Raw genomic sequence first — 20742 nt, forward strand, 5'->3', positions numbered from 1 at the left:
TCAGAAAATACATAAAAATCTCAAGTGATATAGATGGCTAAAATGCACAATTTTTGATATCACATAATTTAATAGCATTAGCATTCAAATGTTGTTAAGTAACTTCAAGCTATATATTGCCTTCACATTTTTATGTACTTATATAGAGAACCTAACTTAATGGAAAATGGGATAATTTGACTCCTCTTTTACTTTTAGGCCCCTTCAAAAGTTAAAAAAAAAAAAACTAAAATAAAGGACCTTTGAAAAAGAAGTTGTCTGAAAAGGAGGGCAATCTCATTTTCTTGAAGTCACTTCTCAAAATGCAGCAATTCTGCAGGTACATAAATACAAAACTCAGTGATAGCACCCCAAAAATCCCATACAGCATAAACAATACATCAGTGTCCTCTTATCCTCAAGGGATATGTTCCAAGACTCCATTGGATACCTAAAACCACAGGTAGTACCTAACCCTCTATGTACTATTTTTCCAAGTACTAAACTAAAGGTTAGTTTATAAATTAGGCATGGTAAGAGATTAACAATAATAACTGATAATAAAATAGAACAATTATAGCAATATATCATAATGAAAGTTACTTAAAACTTATAAATTGCTTTTTTTCTGGAATTTTCCATTTACTATTTTCAGACCAAGTTCTATCTTGTGTAACTGGAACCACAGATAGTAAACCTGCAGATACAGGAGAACTACTGTATTTCCTCTTGTTCTTTGATTTTTCTAAGTGAAAATATGCTAAGTTTATATTTCTTTTTTGATATCTTAAATATAAGTACATTAATTATGTTAAGTAATAAACTACTGAGTGTTATCATTACTGTTATTACCATTAATTAATTTGCACTGATTAATTTGAACCAATCATTAGATTGGGTCTCATTTTGAGACCCAGTGGGGTAATTGGGTCCCATTTTGAGATCCAATGGGATAATTGGTCTCAAAGTTGGGTTTCAAAATGAGACCCAACTTAATGTCAAAATCAGGTCACAGAGCCATGGGGTTGCATCCAAGACCCCTTCAAGTCATGGACCACCATCGCAACCCCAATTGCTTTGCCCATCTCTTTGTCCCAGAACATATTTAGTCTGGGAACCACTGAAAGATCACATAGCCTCAAGAGGCACCAACCAGGATGAGCCCTTCCTGACTCTGAGCCTCAGTCTGCCTTCCTTAACTTCGACCCATAATCCTAATGCTTCCATCTGGAGCAATGCCTAAGATCCGTTCTTCTTGGTATGAAGAGAACTACCATATTCTCCATCCATCTCTTCCTCCAAATCTAATACATTGAATTGAATTAGTTCCTCTTAAAGTACAACATATGGAATCCCTTGCCACCCTGGTTACACTTCTCTGGATGCACTTTCATGAGTCCTCCCAAATAGGTATGCTAGTCCAAGCATCCTTTAAGTTGTTCAAGTTACAGTGGAACTCCTCTTGTGAGTAAGTATTCCTTCTATTACTGCAACTCAAATTTGCACACATTTTACTGTTTCTGTGTTTGAGAATAGATGTTTATTTAAGAATATTCATTTTGCTCCAAGTATGTATCAAGTTTCTTCCCTTACAGTTGGAGTTATCATGAAATTTTTCTTTAAGTTTTTCAAAAAATTTCTTGACATTTTCATTTAAATTCAGCATTCGTGTGTTCTTCGTGGTTAAAAAGAAGAAAACGACATGTGTCTTACTACTATTTTTTTTAAACAAGTCACAAATCTCTACAAAAAGCAGGACATTTTTGAAGAATACTATGTAGTCAAAGGAAAGATAACTTTTAATCTTTGAAATATAGACTAGCTAGCTGGTCACAGTGATGCCTACCTGTAATTCCAGCTATTCAGGAGGCTGAGGCAGGAGGATCAAAATTTCAAGGTCAGCCTGGGGAACTTAGGAAGACCCTGTCTCAAAATAAAAAATGAAAAGGGCCAGGAGGTGTAACTCATGGATAGAGTACCACTCAGTTTAATCTCCAGTACTGGGGGAGAAAAAGGAAACAGAGAGAGAGAGAGAGAGAGAGAGAGAGAGAGAGAGAGAGAGAGAGAGAGAGAGAGAAAGAGAGAGAGAGAGAACACTAGGTAGATACCTTGGAAGGAAGGGAACACCATAAGGAACTCAAATTAGATTCTGTACCAACCCAACTTAGAATATTTTTAGTAAGAAAAGTCTTAGCTAAACATTTGACAATCATAAGCCAACTAGGTGAGAACTGCAGTCAGGCGAGCTTTAAAGGTGTTTTATTATAACTTTGGGACCTAGCATGGTACCTGGAGCATGGCAGGTATTTGGAATCAGGCTCTATTCTAGAAGGCAGACACACACCTGTGAATAATGCTGACACAGTTCTCCAAGTACACACAGCTGACATCTGCAAGCACACTTGTGATGATGTGTTTGGCAGTGATGTGCATCAACCAGTTCATAAAAGTAAAACTACAGAAACTCACATTCCCCTCTCATTTTCAAAAAGAACAAATCATGTAACTGTGATCTTACAGACATACTATGCAATAGAAATGTCTCAGGTTTTCTTGTCCTTGAAATATCATTGATATTCTATGAATAAAATCAAACATTTTAGGCCTCAAAGTAGAAAAATACAAGTGTCATCTTGGATCTGTCTGCTTAACAAACTAGGGTCAATGTACTGAGTCATTTGTGCAGTGGTAGTAAGTGACCTAGCTTTTTAAGAATACATGTTTTATATTCTCTAAGAGTGTTTAGTCAGAGGGTTTATTCAAAGTCATCACTTTACAGAGAAGGAAATTGAGGCTGGAGACAGTGAGAGGCTTGGCTGAGCCAGCACAGTGAATAAGGGTCATTGCAGTTGAACAGGGTCCAGCCTTCTAGGCCCCCCAGCCCTATCCACACTGCTGCTCACCCCAGTCTCTCCCTGTCACTTCTGGACAGGGGTAAAGGAGATGAACAACTACAATGTAAAAACAAACAAAACAAAACAAAAAAACCATGAGAACATTTTAATATGCTTGCCTAAAACTCTAGATCTGAAATGATGTTGAAAGAGGCAAAAGTGAAAGTTTGTATAAAGTAGAGCTTGCGCTAAAAACTATGGATCTTATGCTAGACACAGCCTGGAAGGTGAAGTTCAAACACTTAGTAGAATGTTTTGTCCACTTCACACCAATCATCACCAGTGTCCATGGTTCACGAGATCACAGGTTCCTAGCAACTAGCACATGCCATCAAAGAAACAGAAATTAACCTCTGTGATACTGTACCTTACATCTGCTTTTTTAGTAACTAAATTTGGTCATAATATTTAGTTTGAATAGAAAACAATGGATGGATATAAAAGTTCTGTGGACATCTTGAAGAATATAAGAAAATAGATATATTCCTGATGCGATACTTCAGTGGCTGGGGTCATAACTAGCCTGATTTTTACTTAACTAGTCAAGAATATTTTTATCTTCACCCAAAATTTTACCCTATCACTTATCAAAACTAACTTTAAATTTTATATCTAAACACCTATCTAGGCAATATAAATCATAAAATACATTGATAATTTTAATCTACGACCAGTTTACTCTTAACAGAAATTCTATAACTAAAATGAATATGTGGGCCAGGGAGGTTGTAGAGTACTTGCACAAGGCCCTGGGTTCCATCTCCAGCATCACAAAAAAATAAAATAATAGGAATGTCCCTGGGTAACTTAGGTCAATGTAGTCATTGCTCAAAATATTTGTGGAGCCAGTCTTTAGGAAATGCCTACACAGCCAGATTACAACCCTTGCAAGACAATCACTGAAATTACTTGAAAGCCACACCTCATTTGTAACCAATGATGATTTCATCCGGCTTGTTCATCTACTCACTCTTCAGATTTGTACTTACTTGGCTATTTCCAAAAATCAAATTCATTCTCAAAAGAGAAATAATTGCTCATACTAAAGTTGTTTTACAAAGACTCTGACATGATCCTTGGATGGGCTTTTCTTCACGATCCCTGCGGGGACACAGAACAAATAGAAGGGGAAAAAGTTAGGCCCAACAGGGACCTGTTCAGGGAGCTCTCAATGTGGACAGGAGCATTAACCAGGCCCCCAGGGGTCCTGGTCACGGGCCAAGGACTGTCTCATCCATTGAATGGCCCAGATATCAGTGGTGCCAGGCTGACCCATCTAGCTAGGGAGGCCGGACCTTCTGGGGCTCTTTCACTTCAAACAGGGCCATAAATACTGAGAGCAATGGCCCCAGCCTCAGGTGGTTCTGGCTTAAATCCCAGCTCCAAAACCTTCTGGCTGTGGATAAAGTCTGTTAATAAATGTAGTCACTAAATGTAGTTTTAAGTAGGTTTATATCATGTCTATTTTCTATTCCTCATAACAACAGAGGATGCATGGTCTAATAGTCACAGGCATGGACTCTCAAGTCACACGATCCTATGCCCAATCCCAACTCTTCCACTGACCTTAGTAAGCTAAAACTCCATTTTCTTCCTGTAATACTACCTCCTCCTTCAATTATCTCTCTTAAATAAGATAATTAAAGCACTCACTAAATGTTAGCTATGATTGTTGTTTGGATTTATGAAGAAATGAGATGAGTAAGACCCAGTCCCTACCTCTAAGTTGGTCAAAAGATCCCAGGGGAGCTGGGGAACAACAGATCAGAAATCAATTATAACTGCAATAGGTCTAGTAGCAGAGAGGATACTTGGTTCCGTGTGAAACAGGTCCTTTATCTGCTGCAGGGTAGACAGGAGGTTAAAAAAAAAAGTCTTCTGAGAAAAATGCCTTTAAACATTGTCTTGAGCAACTGGCAGGAATTTCCACTGGTGGAAACAGCAAAGGCACAGAGTTAAGCCAGCCATGGGGACCAGAAATTGCATGCTGCTCTAGAGCATGGGAAAGCAATTTTACAGTCAGATGAGATGGCAGCAGCCATTGGGAAGGAGTGGACTATCATTGGGAGCTCAAGATCTGAGGCCAGACTGCCCAAGTTTGAGTTCAGTTTAGGAGTTTACTAATTTTGGTATGATCTTGGGTAAAGTATTTACCTCTCTGTTCCTCAGTGTCCTCGGGAAAAATGGAGCATGGTGGCACCTATCTCATTAAGATTATTGAGAGAATTTAACAAATTGAAGTGCCTAGTGCCATGACTAGTGCAGATTAAGTGTTCAACAAATTCAGCTGTTAAGATTAATGATCTTCATTTGACCACAGACAGCCTGACTACAACAGGCAGAAAGCATGGGCTGGTTTCATGAGAAGAGGGTTGGCATAAGCAGGCAGAGCACTGGCCCCCTGTCCACCAGCTGTCAAGGACAAGGCCACAAGCCTGAACAGAGAGGTGAAATGAAGGGGTTCTGGGGGAAAACAGGCAAATACCAAAGGCTAAATCCAAAAGGGACAGGGCATTCTCCCACTGAGGTGATAATCCCTGGCACATTGGTTCCTGTGCCCCAGGGGCTGGGTTTGAAATTGCAAATACCCTCATCAAGATTTACTTTCCACCAGGCTTAGTTCAGCTGTGGATAAGATGCAAGGGAGGAAAAATGAAGATAGGATCTTTTAAACAATTGAAGAATCTTTCGAAGCATTTATTTGCATGTGACCTAGTAAAAATTCCACCACTTTAATTTACAGGTTTGTACTGGGATAAAAGCAAGAACTATAATGGCATTATTAAAAATAAGATTTGTGCTTTTTCCTAGTTGTGAAATAAATAATTGTACTCAAGCAGAAGAACTTGGGAGAATCCCAGTGCAATCTTGACATTTAACAATCAGCAATAGCATCCCTTGCTTTCATCATTGAATTTTATAGAATATTTATTTGTTGGGGAAAAAGTTGAATTAGCTTATGACATAGTCTCTGATCTATCAAGGGTATGATTATTTATAATTCATTAAGGAACTTTTTAATAATCTGATTTTGCAATTAATATTTGACCAAACTTTGCTTTGTCTATAATTTCTAAAAATTTGTCATCCGAATGTGGTTAACAGGTTGTCATCAGCCTGGGTGCACTTAGTATTATACTTCCCCCTTGTGGTGAATATAAAAAACTGTAGCCTTACTTTTTTATATCCCTTTCAATTCATTGTTCCATGCTTTATATATCCTTGTTAACTGCCTTAAATACCTTCTGGAAAAATGCAAAGTCTAAATAAATAGGTAAAAAAAATGAGATTGGCAGTGTTACCGAGGAATTAAATAGAGTTTAGAAAACCCATCTGCCTGTATTCAAATCTCAAGTCTTCTATTTGACCAACTGTGAGAACCTGGAGGAGCTACTGAGATGGAGGCTCTCTCTCCATAGTTAGTTCCTCACCTGTAAAGTGAGGCTAACAATAGTCTACACCTCCTCGTGTTGATATGCAGATTGAATGAGCCAACATGTGTAAATCACTAACAGCAGCATCTTGTACCTAAGTGTCATTCAAAATGAGAGCTGTTGCTCTGGCCTAAAACACTGTAGCCTTATAGATAAGCTTTAGACCACTCTTGGGTCCCTATAACAGAAGCTCTCAGGGACCCACAGAATCCTTCCCCATGGTAACTAGCCCAAGACCACATGTTTTTGGGTCAGAATTGTTGGTACAGAGTACGAAAACTGCCCCTGCAACCATCTGGTCTCATTGGACAGTTGAGCAGCTTGAGGCCCAGAGAATGGATGATTTGGTTCTCCTGGTACATTTCCATGCTGTTATAACTGCTTAATCCCCTGAATCCTCATAAATGCAAGTTATTTCCATAAACAGAAAAGGACTAAGCTATGACCAGCCAGCCATAGGTTACCCATCCCCTGATTTCCACGTGCTACTACAGAAATTGCTGTGATACCAAAGCCAATCCACAGGCACAGAAATCCGAGGATCCAAAAGGGACACATCTTTAGAGACAGAAATGCTTTCTGACCCCCAATTTTAAGAATGCAACCATTTTCAAGAGGATGAGTTTAAGAACTAGCCCTGTAGAAGGATGCAGGGCAATGAGGCTGGTAATTCTAGGCAATTAATATTACTTAAGCTAACCGTACTATTTTCAGCACCATGTCATGTCTAATTCAGTGGGCCCTGCAACATGTTTGGAACTTGTGTTCCCTGTAACTATGATACACCACCATGATCCATCTTCAGACCTGCCAATCAACCCTCTCTGATCAAAGTGTAAAGACCCAGAATGCTCAGAGCCATAGAAGATGACTCCAACCAAGGGACAAGAGAGCCCCCTGTGGGATCTGCTGAGGACCTTGTGGCAGTGTCAACTGCTTTCACCCAACCCTTCTCCTTCTCCTGCACGGGTGCTATCCAGAGAACACACCCAGAAACTCGCTGCATAGTAATCTCAGTCTGCTCCCCAGAAAACGCAAGCTGCAACACCCCTTTTCTGATATAAAAATCTTGCATTTCACTGTTCTTGACCTCTCTGGGATTTTGTGGAGGGAAGGGAGAGAATTTAAATTTAAAATAAATCCAACTATGTATTTAACTTCTCTGATCTGAAGAAAGTACATGCTTAATATCCAGAAGACTTTTTAAAACTCTTCCCCCATTTCTACCATATAAATTACCTTCCACATATATGGCTGTTCCTCACGAAACATAATTTGCAACGGACTGAATGCTTATGTCCCCTGAAGTTTCATATGTTGGAATGGTGTTCACCCCCACACACCCCAGGTGATATTAGGAGGTAGGGCCTTTGGGGTGAATTAGATTATGAGGCTGAAGCCTTCCCAGTTAGGATTAGTTAACACTCTTATAGATCCCTGAGAGCCAAGTAACCTTCTACCATGTGAGTACCCAGCAGGACACTGTGTATGAACCAGAAAGCAGGCTCTCAGCAGACATTGAGCCTTCTGGCACTTTGATCTTAGACTTCCCAGGCTCTAGAACTGTGAAATAAATTTTTGCCAATTAGCTATCATGTGTATTGTATTGTTATATATAGTAGCCTGAGGCCAAGGCAAGTTTGAGGCTAGCCTCAGCAACTTAGGGAGACCACATCAATTTTTTTTTTTAATGTAAGTACTGGCAATGTAGCTCAGTAGTAGAGCATTTGCCTAGTATGCAGTAGCCCCTGGTTCAATCCTGAGTGAAAAACACATAAAGTAATCACATATGAATTTATGAATACAATTTGGATATTAGGTAACTTATTTACAGATTCATGATGAAAGCCTGAACTAAATTCCCAACCCTCTGACCTCTGTACTGAACACAAGTCACCAGGTACCCAAGCTCAGACCACTAGAGAGGCTTGCTGGGGGTACAGGGAAGGGGGAGGATTTTAGGGTCCCTGGCACCATTAGTCAAAACTTCTGAACAGAGGGATATCCAAGGTCAACTTGATTCCAATACATCATTGGTATTAAAATGTGTTTGGGGAAGGCAGGAAATTCATTCTGAAGTAGAACAGAAAACTCAAAAATCATCAACAAAACAACTTGAGGTTTATCAGGAAACACTTCACATGGCCAAGGACAGCATCATTCAAGGTTTCTGCTGATTGTTGGGGGAGGGGACATGATTATACTTTTGAACAAAGAAACTAAAAAACAAAATGCAAGCCTACCTTGTGGAACAGAAAGCAGTTATTTCAGGGGAAAGATCCCTGTTATAAGGACAATGACACAAGGCAGGGTGAGGAAACAGGGCAGAAACAATACCAAACTACTGACAGCAGCATAAGAAAGATCAGAAAACCACATCATTAGGAACAGCTAGCAGATCTCATACCCTACCACATTGCTGTTTACGTTACAAGTGCTTTGGCCACAAGTAGCAGAAGACCCACGAGGCAGGTTTCTAAGATAATCTTTCTAACAAGTCTGGTTAGTCTTGCTAGTGTGACAACTCAGAACGTCAGGGTTTACACCTCAGTGACCCAAAGCCTCTTCCCCACGGACATAAGATTATAACAGCATGACCACAACCAAATGGCAGGTACCAGGAGAATGGAGTTGGAAATGGAAATGGGACCAGGCAACCAACCCTCTGCCACAGCAAGAAAACGGCAGCCTAAACTTTTCAGAAAGTGGAGAGCCTGGCAAAATGGCTGGGTGCCGAGTCCACTGAGATGGTTTCTAACGCCCTGGCTGTTGCACAGGCTGATAGGTTTCCATATCACATCAGCATGTGGGTGAAGAGGGACAAGATCTTATGTCAAATGTGTTTCCTTTTTATTTCCCAAGAAACTACCTACAGAACTCCCTCTGACACATTGTGAGTAGTGAGAAAGCATTCATTTGAATTGCTACAAAACACAATCATGTTCAAAAGACACATTTATTGTACAATCTATTTGCAAAAGAACAATGTATAAATGTAATACTGAATGAAAGAAACAGATGTCAGGCATACATGTTTACATCACAAGTGCAGGCAAGACTAATTTATTATTTATTATCTCAGGAAGAAGTTTCAAAAAGCTTAACCCTATGATTAAAACTAAGAGTTTCTTAATAAATTATAATTTTATCTTCTTTGAAAATCTCCAAGTTACTGGAAGCCATGTAAGCCAGATCACTACCAATTTTTAAAAGATTCAAAGGCTTTTAAACTGGGAAGTCAGAATTGCTGAGGACAACTGTTGGAACGTAGAGTCAGCTTTCAATAATGCTGACATACATGGGGAAAAAATCCATACACCTAACTCTCTTCAGTAGTCAGTTAACTGCAGAATCTTCCAAAACCGGAGACAGGTATTCTTCTTCAGACCAGGGCCCTAACATGTCCCGGGATACAGGCTTCATTCAACATTACTGGGCAGAGGAGCTGATCCTATGAAAGGCAGCGAAAGACATGCCGCCATATTTCTGCATCTTTCCTTCCAAGTGAAGACAGACTTTTTGTGCCCAATACTTTGTCCAACAGCTTTTGTGCATTATCAGCTCTTCTCTCAGATCACTGTCCTTCTGTCTGTGAAATGTGTTGTTCAAACTGAAATAAAACAAATGTTCAACACAAAAATTATTCAAATGTAGAAAAAGAATGGCAAGAAAAACACCAGATGACCCCAATGTTTAATTCACTCCATGGTAAATAGCGATTTGAGGGTAGGCCACATCAGGCACTATTCTCAGTGCTTAAGACACAGAAGTGTGCAAAGACACTCTCAACCATGAAGAATGTGTTAGCTTTGTGATACTATAATGAAATATCTAAGGCAATTAACTTATAAAGATAAATGGTTTCTCTTGGCTCATGGTTCTGGAGGTCCCAGTCCAAGATCAAAAAGCCCCATTGGTTTGGGCCTCTGCAAGGGCAGCACATCATACAGGAGTGTATAGTGGAGCCAAACTGTTCACCTCATGAGCTGGGAAGAAGAAAAAGACATAAAAGGGCCAGAGTCCCACAATTCCCTTTAAAGGCAGGCCCCCAGTGACCCGAGGACTTCCCAGTAGGCTCACAGCACCTCCCAAGAGGACCACCCTATAGACCATGCTTTAATACATGAACCTTTGGGGGACACTGACATATTCAAACCATAGCAGAATGAGATCCCAGTCAACTAAAATTTAAGTCCCTTTCTTGAGCCTGAAACTAGGTGTTATAAAATATACAAAAGGATGTTTTTGATTCTTCTACTAAAAGGCTCAGAGTTGGTTGGAAAGAAAATACTAAGGGACACTGAACAAACAGCAAACAGTATATGAAAACCCAGTAATACTTTACTGAACACTGCCACTGGGAACACACTGCCAGTGTGTCCCATTTAAATTAATTTCTTAGATAACTGAGACTTTTCAAACATCTAGAATTTTAATATACTAAGCTCTAATCTGTTCTCCTTAGATGTAAGATTATGGGTAGTGAAAGTTCATTTTCCTCATATGTAAAACAAGCAATATTTACATTATTTTTTTTCTTTTAGAGTATTCCTATAAGGATCAAACAAGAGTTAAAAAAAAAAAAAATAGCTCTCCCTCAGTATCCATAGAGGATTTGTTCCAGGACCCCCAGGAATACCAAAATCCAGATGCACAGGTCCCTCATATAAAATGACATATCTTACATAACCTAAACATAACCTGTATAAATTAAATCATCCCTAGATTACTTGTAATGCCAATACAGTATAAACACTCTGTAAATAGTAGTTGTCCTATATTGTTAAAGAAATAATGACAAGAAAAACTTCTATAGGCTTCTATTGATATAGGGTTTTTGTTATTGTTTTCAAAGTTTTTCTACATGGCTGGTTGAATCCATGAATGCAAAACCTATAAATGGCCTTTATCTTGCAAATTATAAATTGCTATATAAATGTTTAGTATTTGACACATTTGCATTTTAGTAAACTATATACTTTTCTTCTTAAATAGTCTTACAGTCTGCAGCATGAACTGAAAAAGAACACCATTTTCTGAGTCAATGTGCTCAGCATATGACAACTGGACACACAGTGGACCTGAAAGCCTGCACACTGTGGACTGTGAGGAGGGCCGTTATGATGAGTGCCCCGTGTGCACTGCAGTTTCCCACTCTCTGCTGCTGCAGGTCACTCAGCAGTGATATCTGACTTCAAACACTGTGCCTCTTCCACGCTCCTCTCATTTCTAAGGCTTCTTCTATGTACTACCTCAACTAAATTCTGTGATGTGAACACCACCCAAAAAGCATGTGACTTTTTCAGCATCCAGTAAGTGTTGTCATTAAAGATAACTGTAATCCCATTTGCTTTGTTAAAAGTAGAGATAACATTCCATGCAACTAAATAATCCAGTCTTTATATATGACTGCATAAAATATTAGAGTGGTGCCATTTGATATGGTAAGGTTAAATATACTGCATGGTTCTTCCCTGGTCCTCTCAGCTTCAGACCCCCACTTCATGCTGCAGACTGTAACATTAAGTTAGCCCTATGTAGGATAATCAATTATAAACTTAGGCACATATCTTTTCCAAACCAATTGTTTTATTTTGTAAGCTAAAGAACAATAAGCAATGCCAACAATTTATAGTCCATCCTGCATAATTACTTCAAGAGAACTTAAATATGAAGCTACATCACGAACAGCATACTTGAGAAAAACTTAAGACATTAAAATTGTATACTGTTATAGCTCACCTTTGAAGCTTCTGGACTAGAAAATGGAGAAGATTCCCAAGATCTATTAAATGGAGAAGAATCCCAAGATCTATTTTCTTTGTCAAAGGAGTCATCTTCTTGGGATGCAAATTTCTGCTTAAGTGCATGTGATATTAAGGACACGGGATCCCAATGTGAACTTCGTCTTTTCCTCTTATGAATGGGTCTACCACCAGGTGACCTGTTTTTAAAAATGGAGTAAATTAAAACTTTAATATTTGGAATTTGGAGGGCATAGTGAACAAGAAAAACAAGAAACCATGTGGGCTAGGGTTCTACCACAACTTGCTATAAACTGGGATTCCTGAAATATCACTGTGCTGAAAACCTTTATTTTTAATTTTCTAATTTACCGATAAGTAGGAAAATTTAAATAAATATTTAAGACCTTTTAAAAGGACCAGAGTTCATAAGAAGAAAACCATTAGGCTGACTGTTCATCTGTCTGATCATTCATATATGATCTTCCCTGAATGCCTACTGTTTCTTCATGCTACTTAGATTAGCACACAACTTAAACTTTATTATTTCTGCAATTTTCCATTTAATATTTTCAGACCACAATTACCATGGGTAACTGAAACCATAAATAAATGACTTGGTTAACTGGAAAACACAATAGCGGATAAGAGGAGAAGGAAAGAGACGGGTAGGGATAGGAAGGGTGGGATGAGAAGGGAAGGAAAGGGAGGGGAGGAGAGGTCAGGAGAGGGGAGAACAGGGGAAGGGAAGGAGAAAGGAAAAAAGAAAGAAGAAATAGTCAAAAAAGAATTAAAGGGGCTGAGGCTGTAGCTCAGTGGTAAAGTGCTTGCCTTGCATGTGTGAGGCACTGGGTTCAATCCTCAGCATCACATAAAAATCAGTAAAGATACTGTGTGTTTATCTATAACTAAATAAATATTTTTTAAAAAAGAATTAAAAATGAGTATCTCTGGGAGGAGCATTCAGGGTGATGAGGAATAAGAAGAAAGACATCTGTCAACTTTCATAAACAATTTTTTAAAAAACATCATTGACAGGGGCTGGGGATGTGGCTCAAGCGGTAGCGCGCTCGCCTGGCATGCGTGCGGCCCGGGTTCGATCCTTGGCACCACATACAAAGATGTTGTATCTACCAAAAACTAAAGAATAAATATTGTTTTAAAAAAATTCTCTCTCTCTCTCACTTTACTCTCTCTTTAAAAAACAAACAAACAAACAACAACAACAACAACAAAAAAAAACATCATTGACAAAAGTCTAGCTCTTTTCCCAAATTATGACAACATACCGTTCAATAGCACGGAGCTTGACCTTATTCATATCCTTTAGAACATCCAACATGTTTGGAACTTCTTTATTTCTCTGGCTTTTTGAATGATGACTATAATTGGTCTTAGCACCAGGGTGCTGCTTTTTCATTTCAGCTATTGGATTATCTGAGTCACAAATATTAGTAGATCCTGGTTGTATGGGAGGAAAACTTGAAAGCTGAGGAGAAGAAAAATGAGGAGGAAGCGGTGGTGGTGAAGGAGGAGAAAGCATTGCACTTGGAAACTGATCAGGTTCTACACTCAGTTCAGCGGTTGCCCGTGATGGCATGCTTCCCACACCAGGGGGCTCATCATTCAAGTCAAAGGAGCCTAAAAGCAAAGTAGTCTGTTGAAAAAACATTCAAAATTCTAACATATAAGAGTAATGAGAACCAAAACCAAACAATTCTGTAATGATGCTAAAACAGTGATATGATAGCCTAGAAGAATTAATCCCGTCTGTTTAGTAGCTTCTATAAAGTCAAGCCAATTCAAGTGAATTCACTTGTAATTTAACTAGAAATTCTCCATGTAGGCAGGCCCTAAAGAATGTATTTTCAAGAGAAAGTGTTTTTCCATAATTCATACACAATTTGAACTTCATTCTGACATTTGAGAAATAAACATTATTTTTTAGGTACAGATTATTTAACTTTTTCACAACAGATTTGCTTCTAAAGAACTGTGAGTAAACACGAATTACTTGACAAAAAAGTTGTGTATTTATTTATTTTATGAGTTTATATAACTATTATATACTATGTGCTTTATTTATGTATAAATTATTATAAACACATGCTATACATATCTTGATACTGTATAAATTATGCTTATATACTATATATGCATATACATTATACAATTTTTTAGCAGCTTTATTTACATATAGCCCTTTATGACCAAATCTGTTGTGGAAAGTTCTTAGTGCCTATGTTGCTTTAAATTTTGTGTTTAAAGCAAGTTATATCTCTAAAAATTTAGAAAAGTATCATCTGAAAAATATTGTTCACCTGAACTTGGTGGAAGTGTAGTAACATTAAGTAAAAACTATAATGAGGCCACAAGCCTGTTTGCCTCTTTCAAACCAATGGATTCTTTCTTTTAATTTCCAATGTTCTGAAAGCTAGGAAAGCTTCTTAAAAGGGAAGAATTTTTTAATTAAAAAAAATGCAATCTTCAGTAGCAATAGCTAGATCTTTACACCAAAGTCACTCCCTCCATTTTGTATCTTGTGATTTATTCTGAATAAACATCAGATATAATAAATCTATACACTCAAATTTTGTTATCATACATTTAATACTGTTCACAGTTCTTGTTAAGAATTGTACTAATTCAATACCAATAATTATCATCTAGCTGAAACAAAAGTCCAACATATTACTCACCAGATTTTTTTCTATTTCTTAGTTCCTGCATTTCCACAATTGCTGCAATCTGAGAGCGAAGAAAAGTAAGCTCATCTTCAAGGGCAGCTATTTTTTTAATTGTAGCTTCATTTACAGGCAGATCATTTTTCACTGGTTTGTTCTGTCTTTGAGCTGATAACAGTGGATCCAAAATTGGTTGTAAAGGATGGGAAAATTCATTTTTTTCCTTTTCTTCATTTTTCCATGTACTATTTTTGTGGGTAGAAGGAAAAAGCAAAGGATGGAAGGGAGATTTTCAATCTAAAGAAAATAAAATCTCTCATGAAAGCAAGACAATAAAGCAGGGCTGGGGATATAGCTCTGTGTTAGAGCCCTTGCCTAGGATGCACAAAGGCCCTGGGTTTGATCCCCAGCACTGAAAAGAAAAGACAACACCACAAAATCAGAGCAACTCTTTCCCCTGTGATTGTCTCTAGACTCACTAAGGACAAGCACAACATCTTTGTAAGTATTGTATTCTCAATATGAAAAACAGAATACAGCCTCTAATAGATGGCCAACATGTAACTGGGAATGAAAGTTAACCTTTCTTTTAGATTGTATAATAAAAATAATTATCTTGTAATTGCTTAACCTATTAACTTTAAACACAGTGTAAGTTAATTTTCCTAGAAATTCTGCAGAGGAGCTGAAGGGCCTTCCATTCAGGATTATGTTAGAGGTAAGGGAACTAGTTTATGGTCTTCAAACTTTTTGAAAATTGACAAGCCAGTTTGACACATAATAAATTCAGCCAGAATCTTTTAATAACTGACACTCATTGTACTTATAGCCTGTATCTGAATATTCTAATTCATAAGTTAGTTCTCCCTAACATTCAATTTTAAAATACAGTCCTCTCTCAGTGTGTGTGGGTAACTGGTTCCAGGACACATGTAGATATTAAAATCAAGAATGCTCAAGTACCTTATATAAAGAAGTACAATATTTGCACTTAACCTATGTATATCCTCCCGCATACTTTAAATCTTCTCTAGATTACTTAAAATACCTAATACAACACCTATACATCACTTCATTCTTGTGGACTTGGCATAGTATTTGAAGCACAGCAAATTCAAGATTATACTGGGGATGTGGTTTAGTGGTAAAGCGTCCCTGGATTCAAGCCCTGGTCTTCAAACTTTTTGAAAATTAACAAGCCAGTTTGACACATAATAAATTCAGCCAGAATCTTTTAGTAACTGACACTCATTATACTTATAGCCTGTATCTGAATATACTAATACATAAGTTAGTTCTCCCTAAGAGAAAAATAAAAACTATAAAAAAAGAAAAACTATTAAAAAAAAAGAGAGAGAGAGAAACCACCCACATAAGGAGGGATTAGTAAAACACAGCACAGGACAGAGCCAGACAGAACAAAAAAGTTCAATCAACTTGAGCAAACTTTTAACACATGCAAGAATTCAGGTTATAGATTATGTCATACTTCCAAAATAAGCATATAAATTACCGAAATCTGAGATAACTGGCTTCTTCATCATTTGCCACACACAAAACATCAGCAAAAGATGGAACCATAGATCCACAATTATCAGATTCTACAGAGTTCAAGTGCGGGATCAACTAAAGCAAAAAAATAAAAAAGTCAGAGCTTTGCAGGGAGTCAGAGAAGGGACATGTCCCATATCCCATGGCATTAAATAAATTAACAACCCCAAAGAGAGAAAAGGAACAAAGTTCTTCAGTAGAAGCACATGCACCTGTTAGCAAGAAAAAAATACCGGGGTCAATGCTATTCTGTAGCCTAAGCATGCAACTGTATTCTCTCCCCTAGTCACTCTTATCTATCATACAATGTAAAATAAAATAAGCTCTGGAGTCTTTCTTGCAACTGCCAGTTTTCTTTCTTCTTCTTCTTTTTTTTTTTAATCTAATTACTTAAAAGAAACAGTAACCACAAAAGTAAATGCAAAATGACTTACATCCAGAGGTAAATTAAAGGTTCCTGGCTTACAGAAAACATTTCCTTTTGTTGTTCTACCCTAAATACTTAGAAGTACCTACAATTATTTTATACACTGGACTTAACTCATGGTAACTGACTTACCTCAAAAGCAGGTCTTCTACAAGGTTCTAAAGGAAGTATTTTCCCAATAATACGAACAATACTCCGAGTTGATCCATAGTCTTTATTTTCCCAAGTCAGCAAAACCTATTTAAACATGAATTATTACCTAAAATGTACACTAATTAAAATGTACATATCTAAATATCAAAGTATCTTCTTCATGAGGCCAGGTGTGTTATTTTAGTGGTAGAGAGCTTGCCAAGCAAGCACAAGGCCTTGAGTTTGATCCCCAGCATGGGGGTACGTGTCTTCTTCAAAGAATTAAACTTTACTAATATTTGTCAGTAGGGCAAGGTGAGGAGAATGAGCTGGGTGTGGTGGCACACACCTGCAACTCCAGCTACTTGGGAGGCTGAGCAGGAGGATCACAAGTTCAAGACCAGCCTCAACAATTAGCAAAACCATGTTATAAAATTGAAAAATTTTTAAAAAGGCTAGGGACGAACCTCAGTCATAGAGCATTTGCCTAGCATGCATAAGACCCTAGCTACAACCACCAGTACCGATTTAAAAAAAAAAAAAAAAAGATGAAAGTAAGCACATATAAACTTTTTGACATGTTGTACTATGTCACCCAAAGTTACCTCAAATCTCTGAAATCCCCTGTATGACCACTTCTGTTCCTTGCATATGACCTTGCCTCTGCTCTGAGTAAGCCAAATTTCAACATGATATCTCAACTTGATTTCCCTTGTGAAGTTATACAAGCTGCATCCATATTAAAGATTCTGCAGACTAACCTTTATTGTGGAGACAGGGAATGAGGCATGATATCTTGGGCTATCTTTAGTCCCTTTTAATAGCCATTTCCTGTCAACCTCTGTATCTGACCTAATACCCTAACTTCTAGATAAAACTCTGAGAATGTATCACTAAGCTTGGCACAGCTCTAGCCTCCATCAACCCTAAAGCTGAGAATGTGATAACATCTAAATCCCATGGAAGAGATCTGCCCATCTTGGAGTAGCCCACCTAAGTGTTGACTTACAGCTTTCTTTTGTTCTGTAACTATAAAAGCTCATGCAACCTCTTCCATGGTGTAACATCATTTCAGGTAATCTGAATTCATGTTCCCAGGCTATAGATACTCACATTTGGCTCAAAATAAACTTTTTTCTTATTTCCTTTAAAGCAGGATTGTTATTTTACATTAACACTCTCCATTCAAAATCTCTCTCCACCATCTCTTGCTTTTATTCTATTCCTTAAGTTCAGACTGTTTCTCTTCTTCCTGAGGCTTATATATTCAGATTCCCTGTCCAATTACCTTCTCCAAGACATTGTTCAATCACCCTCTCTCATTTGTACTTAGTGCAAATATGCTAAAATTGCCTCTAACTTTGAAAAGAAAAGTAAATTCTAATCCTGCTGCCCCTTCAAATTGATGAAATCTCTCAATTTCTTCTCACAAGCAAACTATTCAAAAGAAGGCTGTTGAAGACACTTCTTCATATTCTTCAAACTACTCCACCCAATTAAATCCTATCTCCTCCTACAAAAAATTCTTAAGGCACCAATAACCCAATAATGATAAGTAAATCTTCAACTGCTATCCAATCCTCCCTGTCTTCAGTCTGTCATTGAGATTTCAATGTTTCAAAACATCTAATGACATCTTCCATTATATCATCAAAATCCATGGCTTCAGATATCAAAACAATGCAGCTAACTCCCAAATCCAAATCTCTCTTTTTTCCTAGCTTCTAGAACCAACTAAACAATTGTCTATGGGATATTTCTGTTTATATATTCCAACAACACCTCTAGCTCACCTTATCTCAAACCACTTTCTCATATCCTCCTACTAAGTTGTCTACTTATAATAATGGCGCCATCATTCTTCATTTTACTTTTGTTTAAAATCTTAGCATTATCCTTACTACTCTTCTAATTCACTCCACCAAATAGCAATGATGTGCCCATTTTGTATGCCACTATGCTATGTGGTCTTCTTATAGTCAATCTCATATTATAGTTATATTTGTTTCTTATTGCCCATATTTTAAACATGAATACAAGAACCATGTATTGCCTCTAAATGATCTGCAGAACCAAGAACACTTTTCAATGTTGATGTTCAACAAGTAGACAAAATTGGACTTGCTTATAATTTCCAAGCCAAAGTCATCCTCTCACCCACAGATTTATTCTGAATTGCTGAGCTTCAATTTTGCCATTGTACACCCAAACATCAAACTGCTCACAAATTACTTTATCTATGCAATAAATATAATTCTGTAAAGGTCATGTCTTTATTGTGCCTTCATCTTCTTTTGACATTTGACCCAGGAAGTAAAAAGGTTCTCAATAATCTTATCCACCCTTTTCTAATTCAAACTATCAAAACGATACTGTACTAACTCACCTGTGTTCCACCTAAAGAGAAATAACAATTTTGCCTTAAATGTTTACATACAAATTATTTTAAAAATAAGACAGAATAACAAAGCAGAATCATTCAAATGTATTAAGACATTACCTGGTCTATGGGAACACCAAAATATGACAGCATCTCTCTTAAGATATTCAGTATGAGAGACATTGAAGAAAATTCAAGGAAACATTATCAGTTTCCTGGTACCTTTGGGAAAAATTGTAGAAAGTATTACTCTTGACAAATAATTGCCACATAAACTACATTAAATAGCTTAGAAGGGACCTTTCATTACACTACCAACTAATTTCTTGCAATGCTGGGGACTGAATCCAGGGGCTCTACTACTGAGCTACATTCCCAGCCTTTTTGGTTTTTTTAATTTTTGCTGTTTTGAGACAGGGTCTGCTAAGTTGCCCATGCTGGTCTCAAACTTGTGATCTTCCTGCTTCAGCCTCCCAAGTTCTGGCCAGCATCAAGGAGAGAAAGAAATATTGTTGGAGGTGGGGGAAGTATAAACAAGACTTTTATTTAATCAGAATTCTAAGTTACACTCAAATTTTATAAGATGCCTGATTATATAAAAGAGACGTAGCAGGGAAAGGTTTTAAGTCAGTTTGCGATAGGGAAGCTCAGTCCATCCTTAATGCTCTCTGCAGTGGCTCAGAAGAGGGATGAGTTTAGGTGACCTTGAAAGAGGGCAGGGACCTCTAATAATAATAATAATAATAATAATAATAATAATAATAATAATAATAATAGAAGACTGGTATCTCTTCTCACAAATTTAGCTGAGTATCCCACCCCTCTGAGCTCATTTTAAATATTAGGAGAATGAACGCGCGGTAGGTGACGCCGCTTAATCCCTTCACTCCTAAGTAACAGGCTGTGTGTGACCAGGGCCCGTTAGTGTCACTGCCTCAGGGACTCTTCCAACCCAGGAAGGTAGCCTTGCTCACCTTCCTCTGAAACTGAGCTTCTGACGACGAAAATACCAAGCGGAGGGCGTTAAGGAAGATGGTTTCCGAATCTTCAAGCAAGGAATTCCAGAACGCGCCGGCCCTGGACCAGAAGCGCCCAGACCCGGATCCCGCGTGGCCCTCGCACCACCAGTTGCAGACGCCAGGCAGAAAGAGGCTACGAGCCAAGGGCCTGAGCCGACCGGGGTCGGTCCCGGACCTCCGCGATCAGCCGGGACAACTCCGCAGGAGGCGTACCCAGACCTCTAGCGCCCAGGAAGCCAGTGGCGCCTACTTAGGTCTGGCTCGCCACTTCCGCGTCAGTGAACGAAAATCAAATACAGCGGGCCGTGACCTATCCCCGATCCCATTGGACAAGGATGAAGATCGCTTGCTTCTGATTGGCAGGTACATGACGTCAAGCTTGCGACAATTCATTCAGGCCACCAATAGAAAGCCGGCGGGCGGGCAGGTCGCGCCCGGAGAGTGACGCATGCGCAGAATGCACGTTCTTTTCTGTTTCCCCCGTGATCTCAAATATTG

General features: G+C 38.2%; 1 protein-coding gene across 2 annotated transcripts; it reads right to left on the minus strand.

Annotated features, from left to right (window-relative positions):
- Window positions 1–9364: 9364 nt before the first annotated feature.
- MTFR2 (mitochondrial fission regulator 2) lies at window positions 9365–20447 on the minus strand. 2 transcript variants are annotated; one of them, XM_081296396.1, is made up of 8 exons: window positions 20200–20447; window positions 19346–19447; window positions 16846–16950; window positions 16249–16361; window positions 14751–14980; window positions 13341–13692; window positions 12050–12251; window positions 9365–9917 (listed from the first exon to the last, which is right to left on the minus strand). In XM_081296396.1, the coding sequence occupies exons 2-8, from the start codon at window positions 19406–19408 to the stop codon at window positions 9882–9884; spliced, it is 1101 nt and encodes a 366-aa protein (XP_081152522.1). In that variant the 5' UTR covers window positions 19409–19447; window positions 20200–20447; the 3' UTR covers window positions 9365–9881. The 2 variants fall into 2 exon arrangements, with proteins under 2 accessions (XP_081152522.1, XP_081152523.1); XM_081296397.1 differs by lacking the exon at window positions 20200–20447 and having other exon boundaries at window positions 19346–19479.
- Between the last annotated feature and the right edge of the window lie 295 nt (window positions 20448–20742).

This window comes from Spermophilus citellus, assembly GCF_964194105.1.
Source record: "Spermophilus citellus genome assembly, chromosome: 5".
Classification (NCBI taxonomy): domain Eukaryota; kingdom Metazoa; phylum Chordata; class Mammalia; order Rodentia; family Sciuridae; genus Spermophilus; species Spermophilus citellus.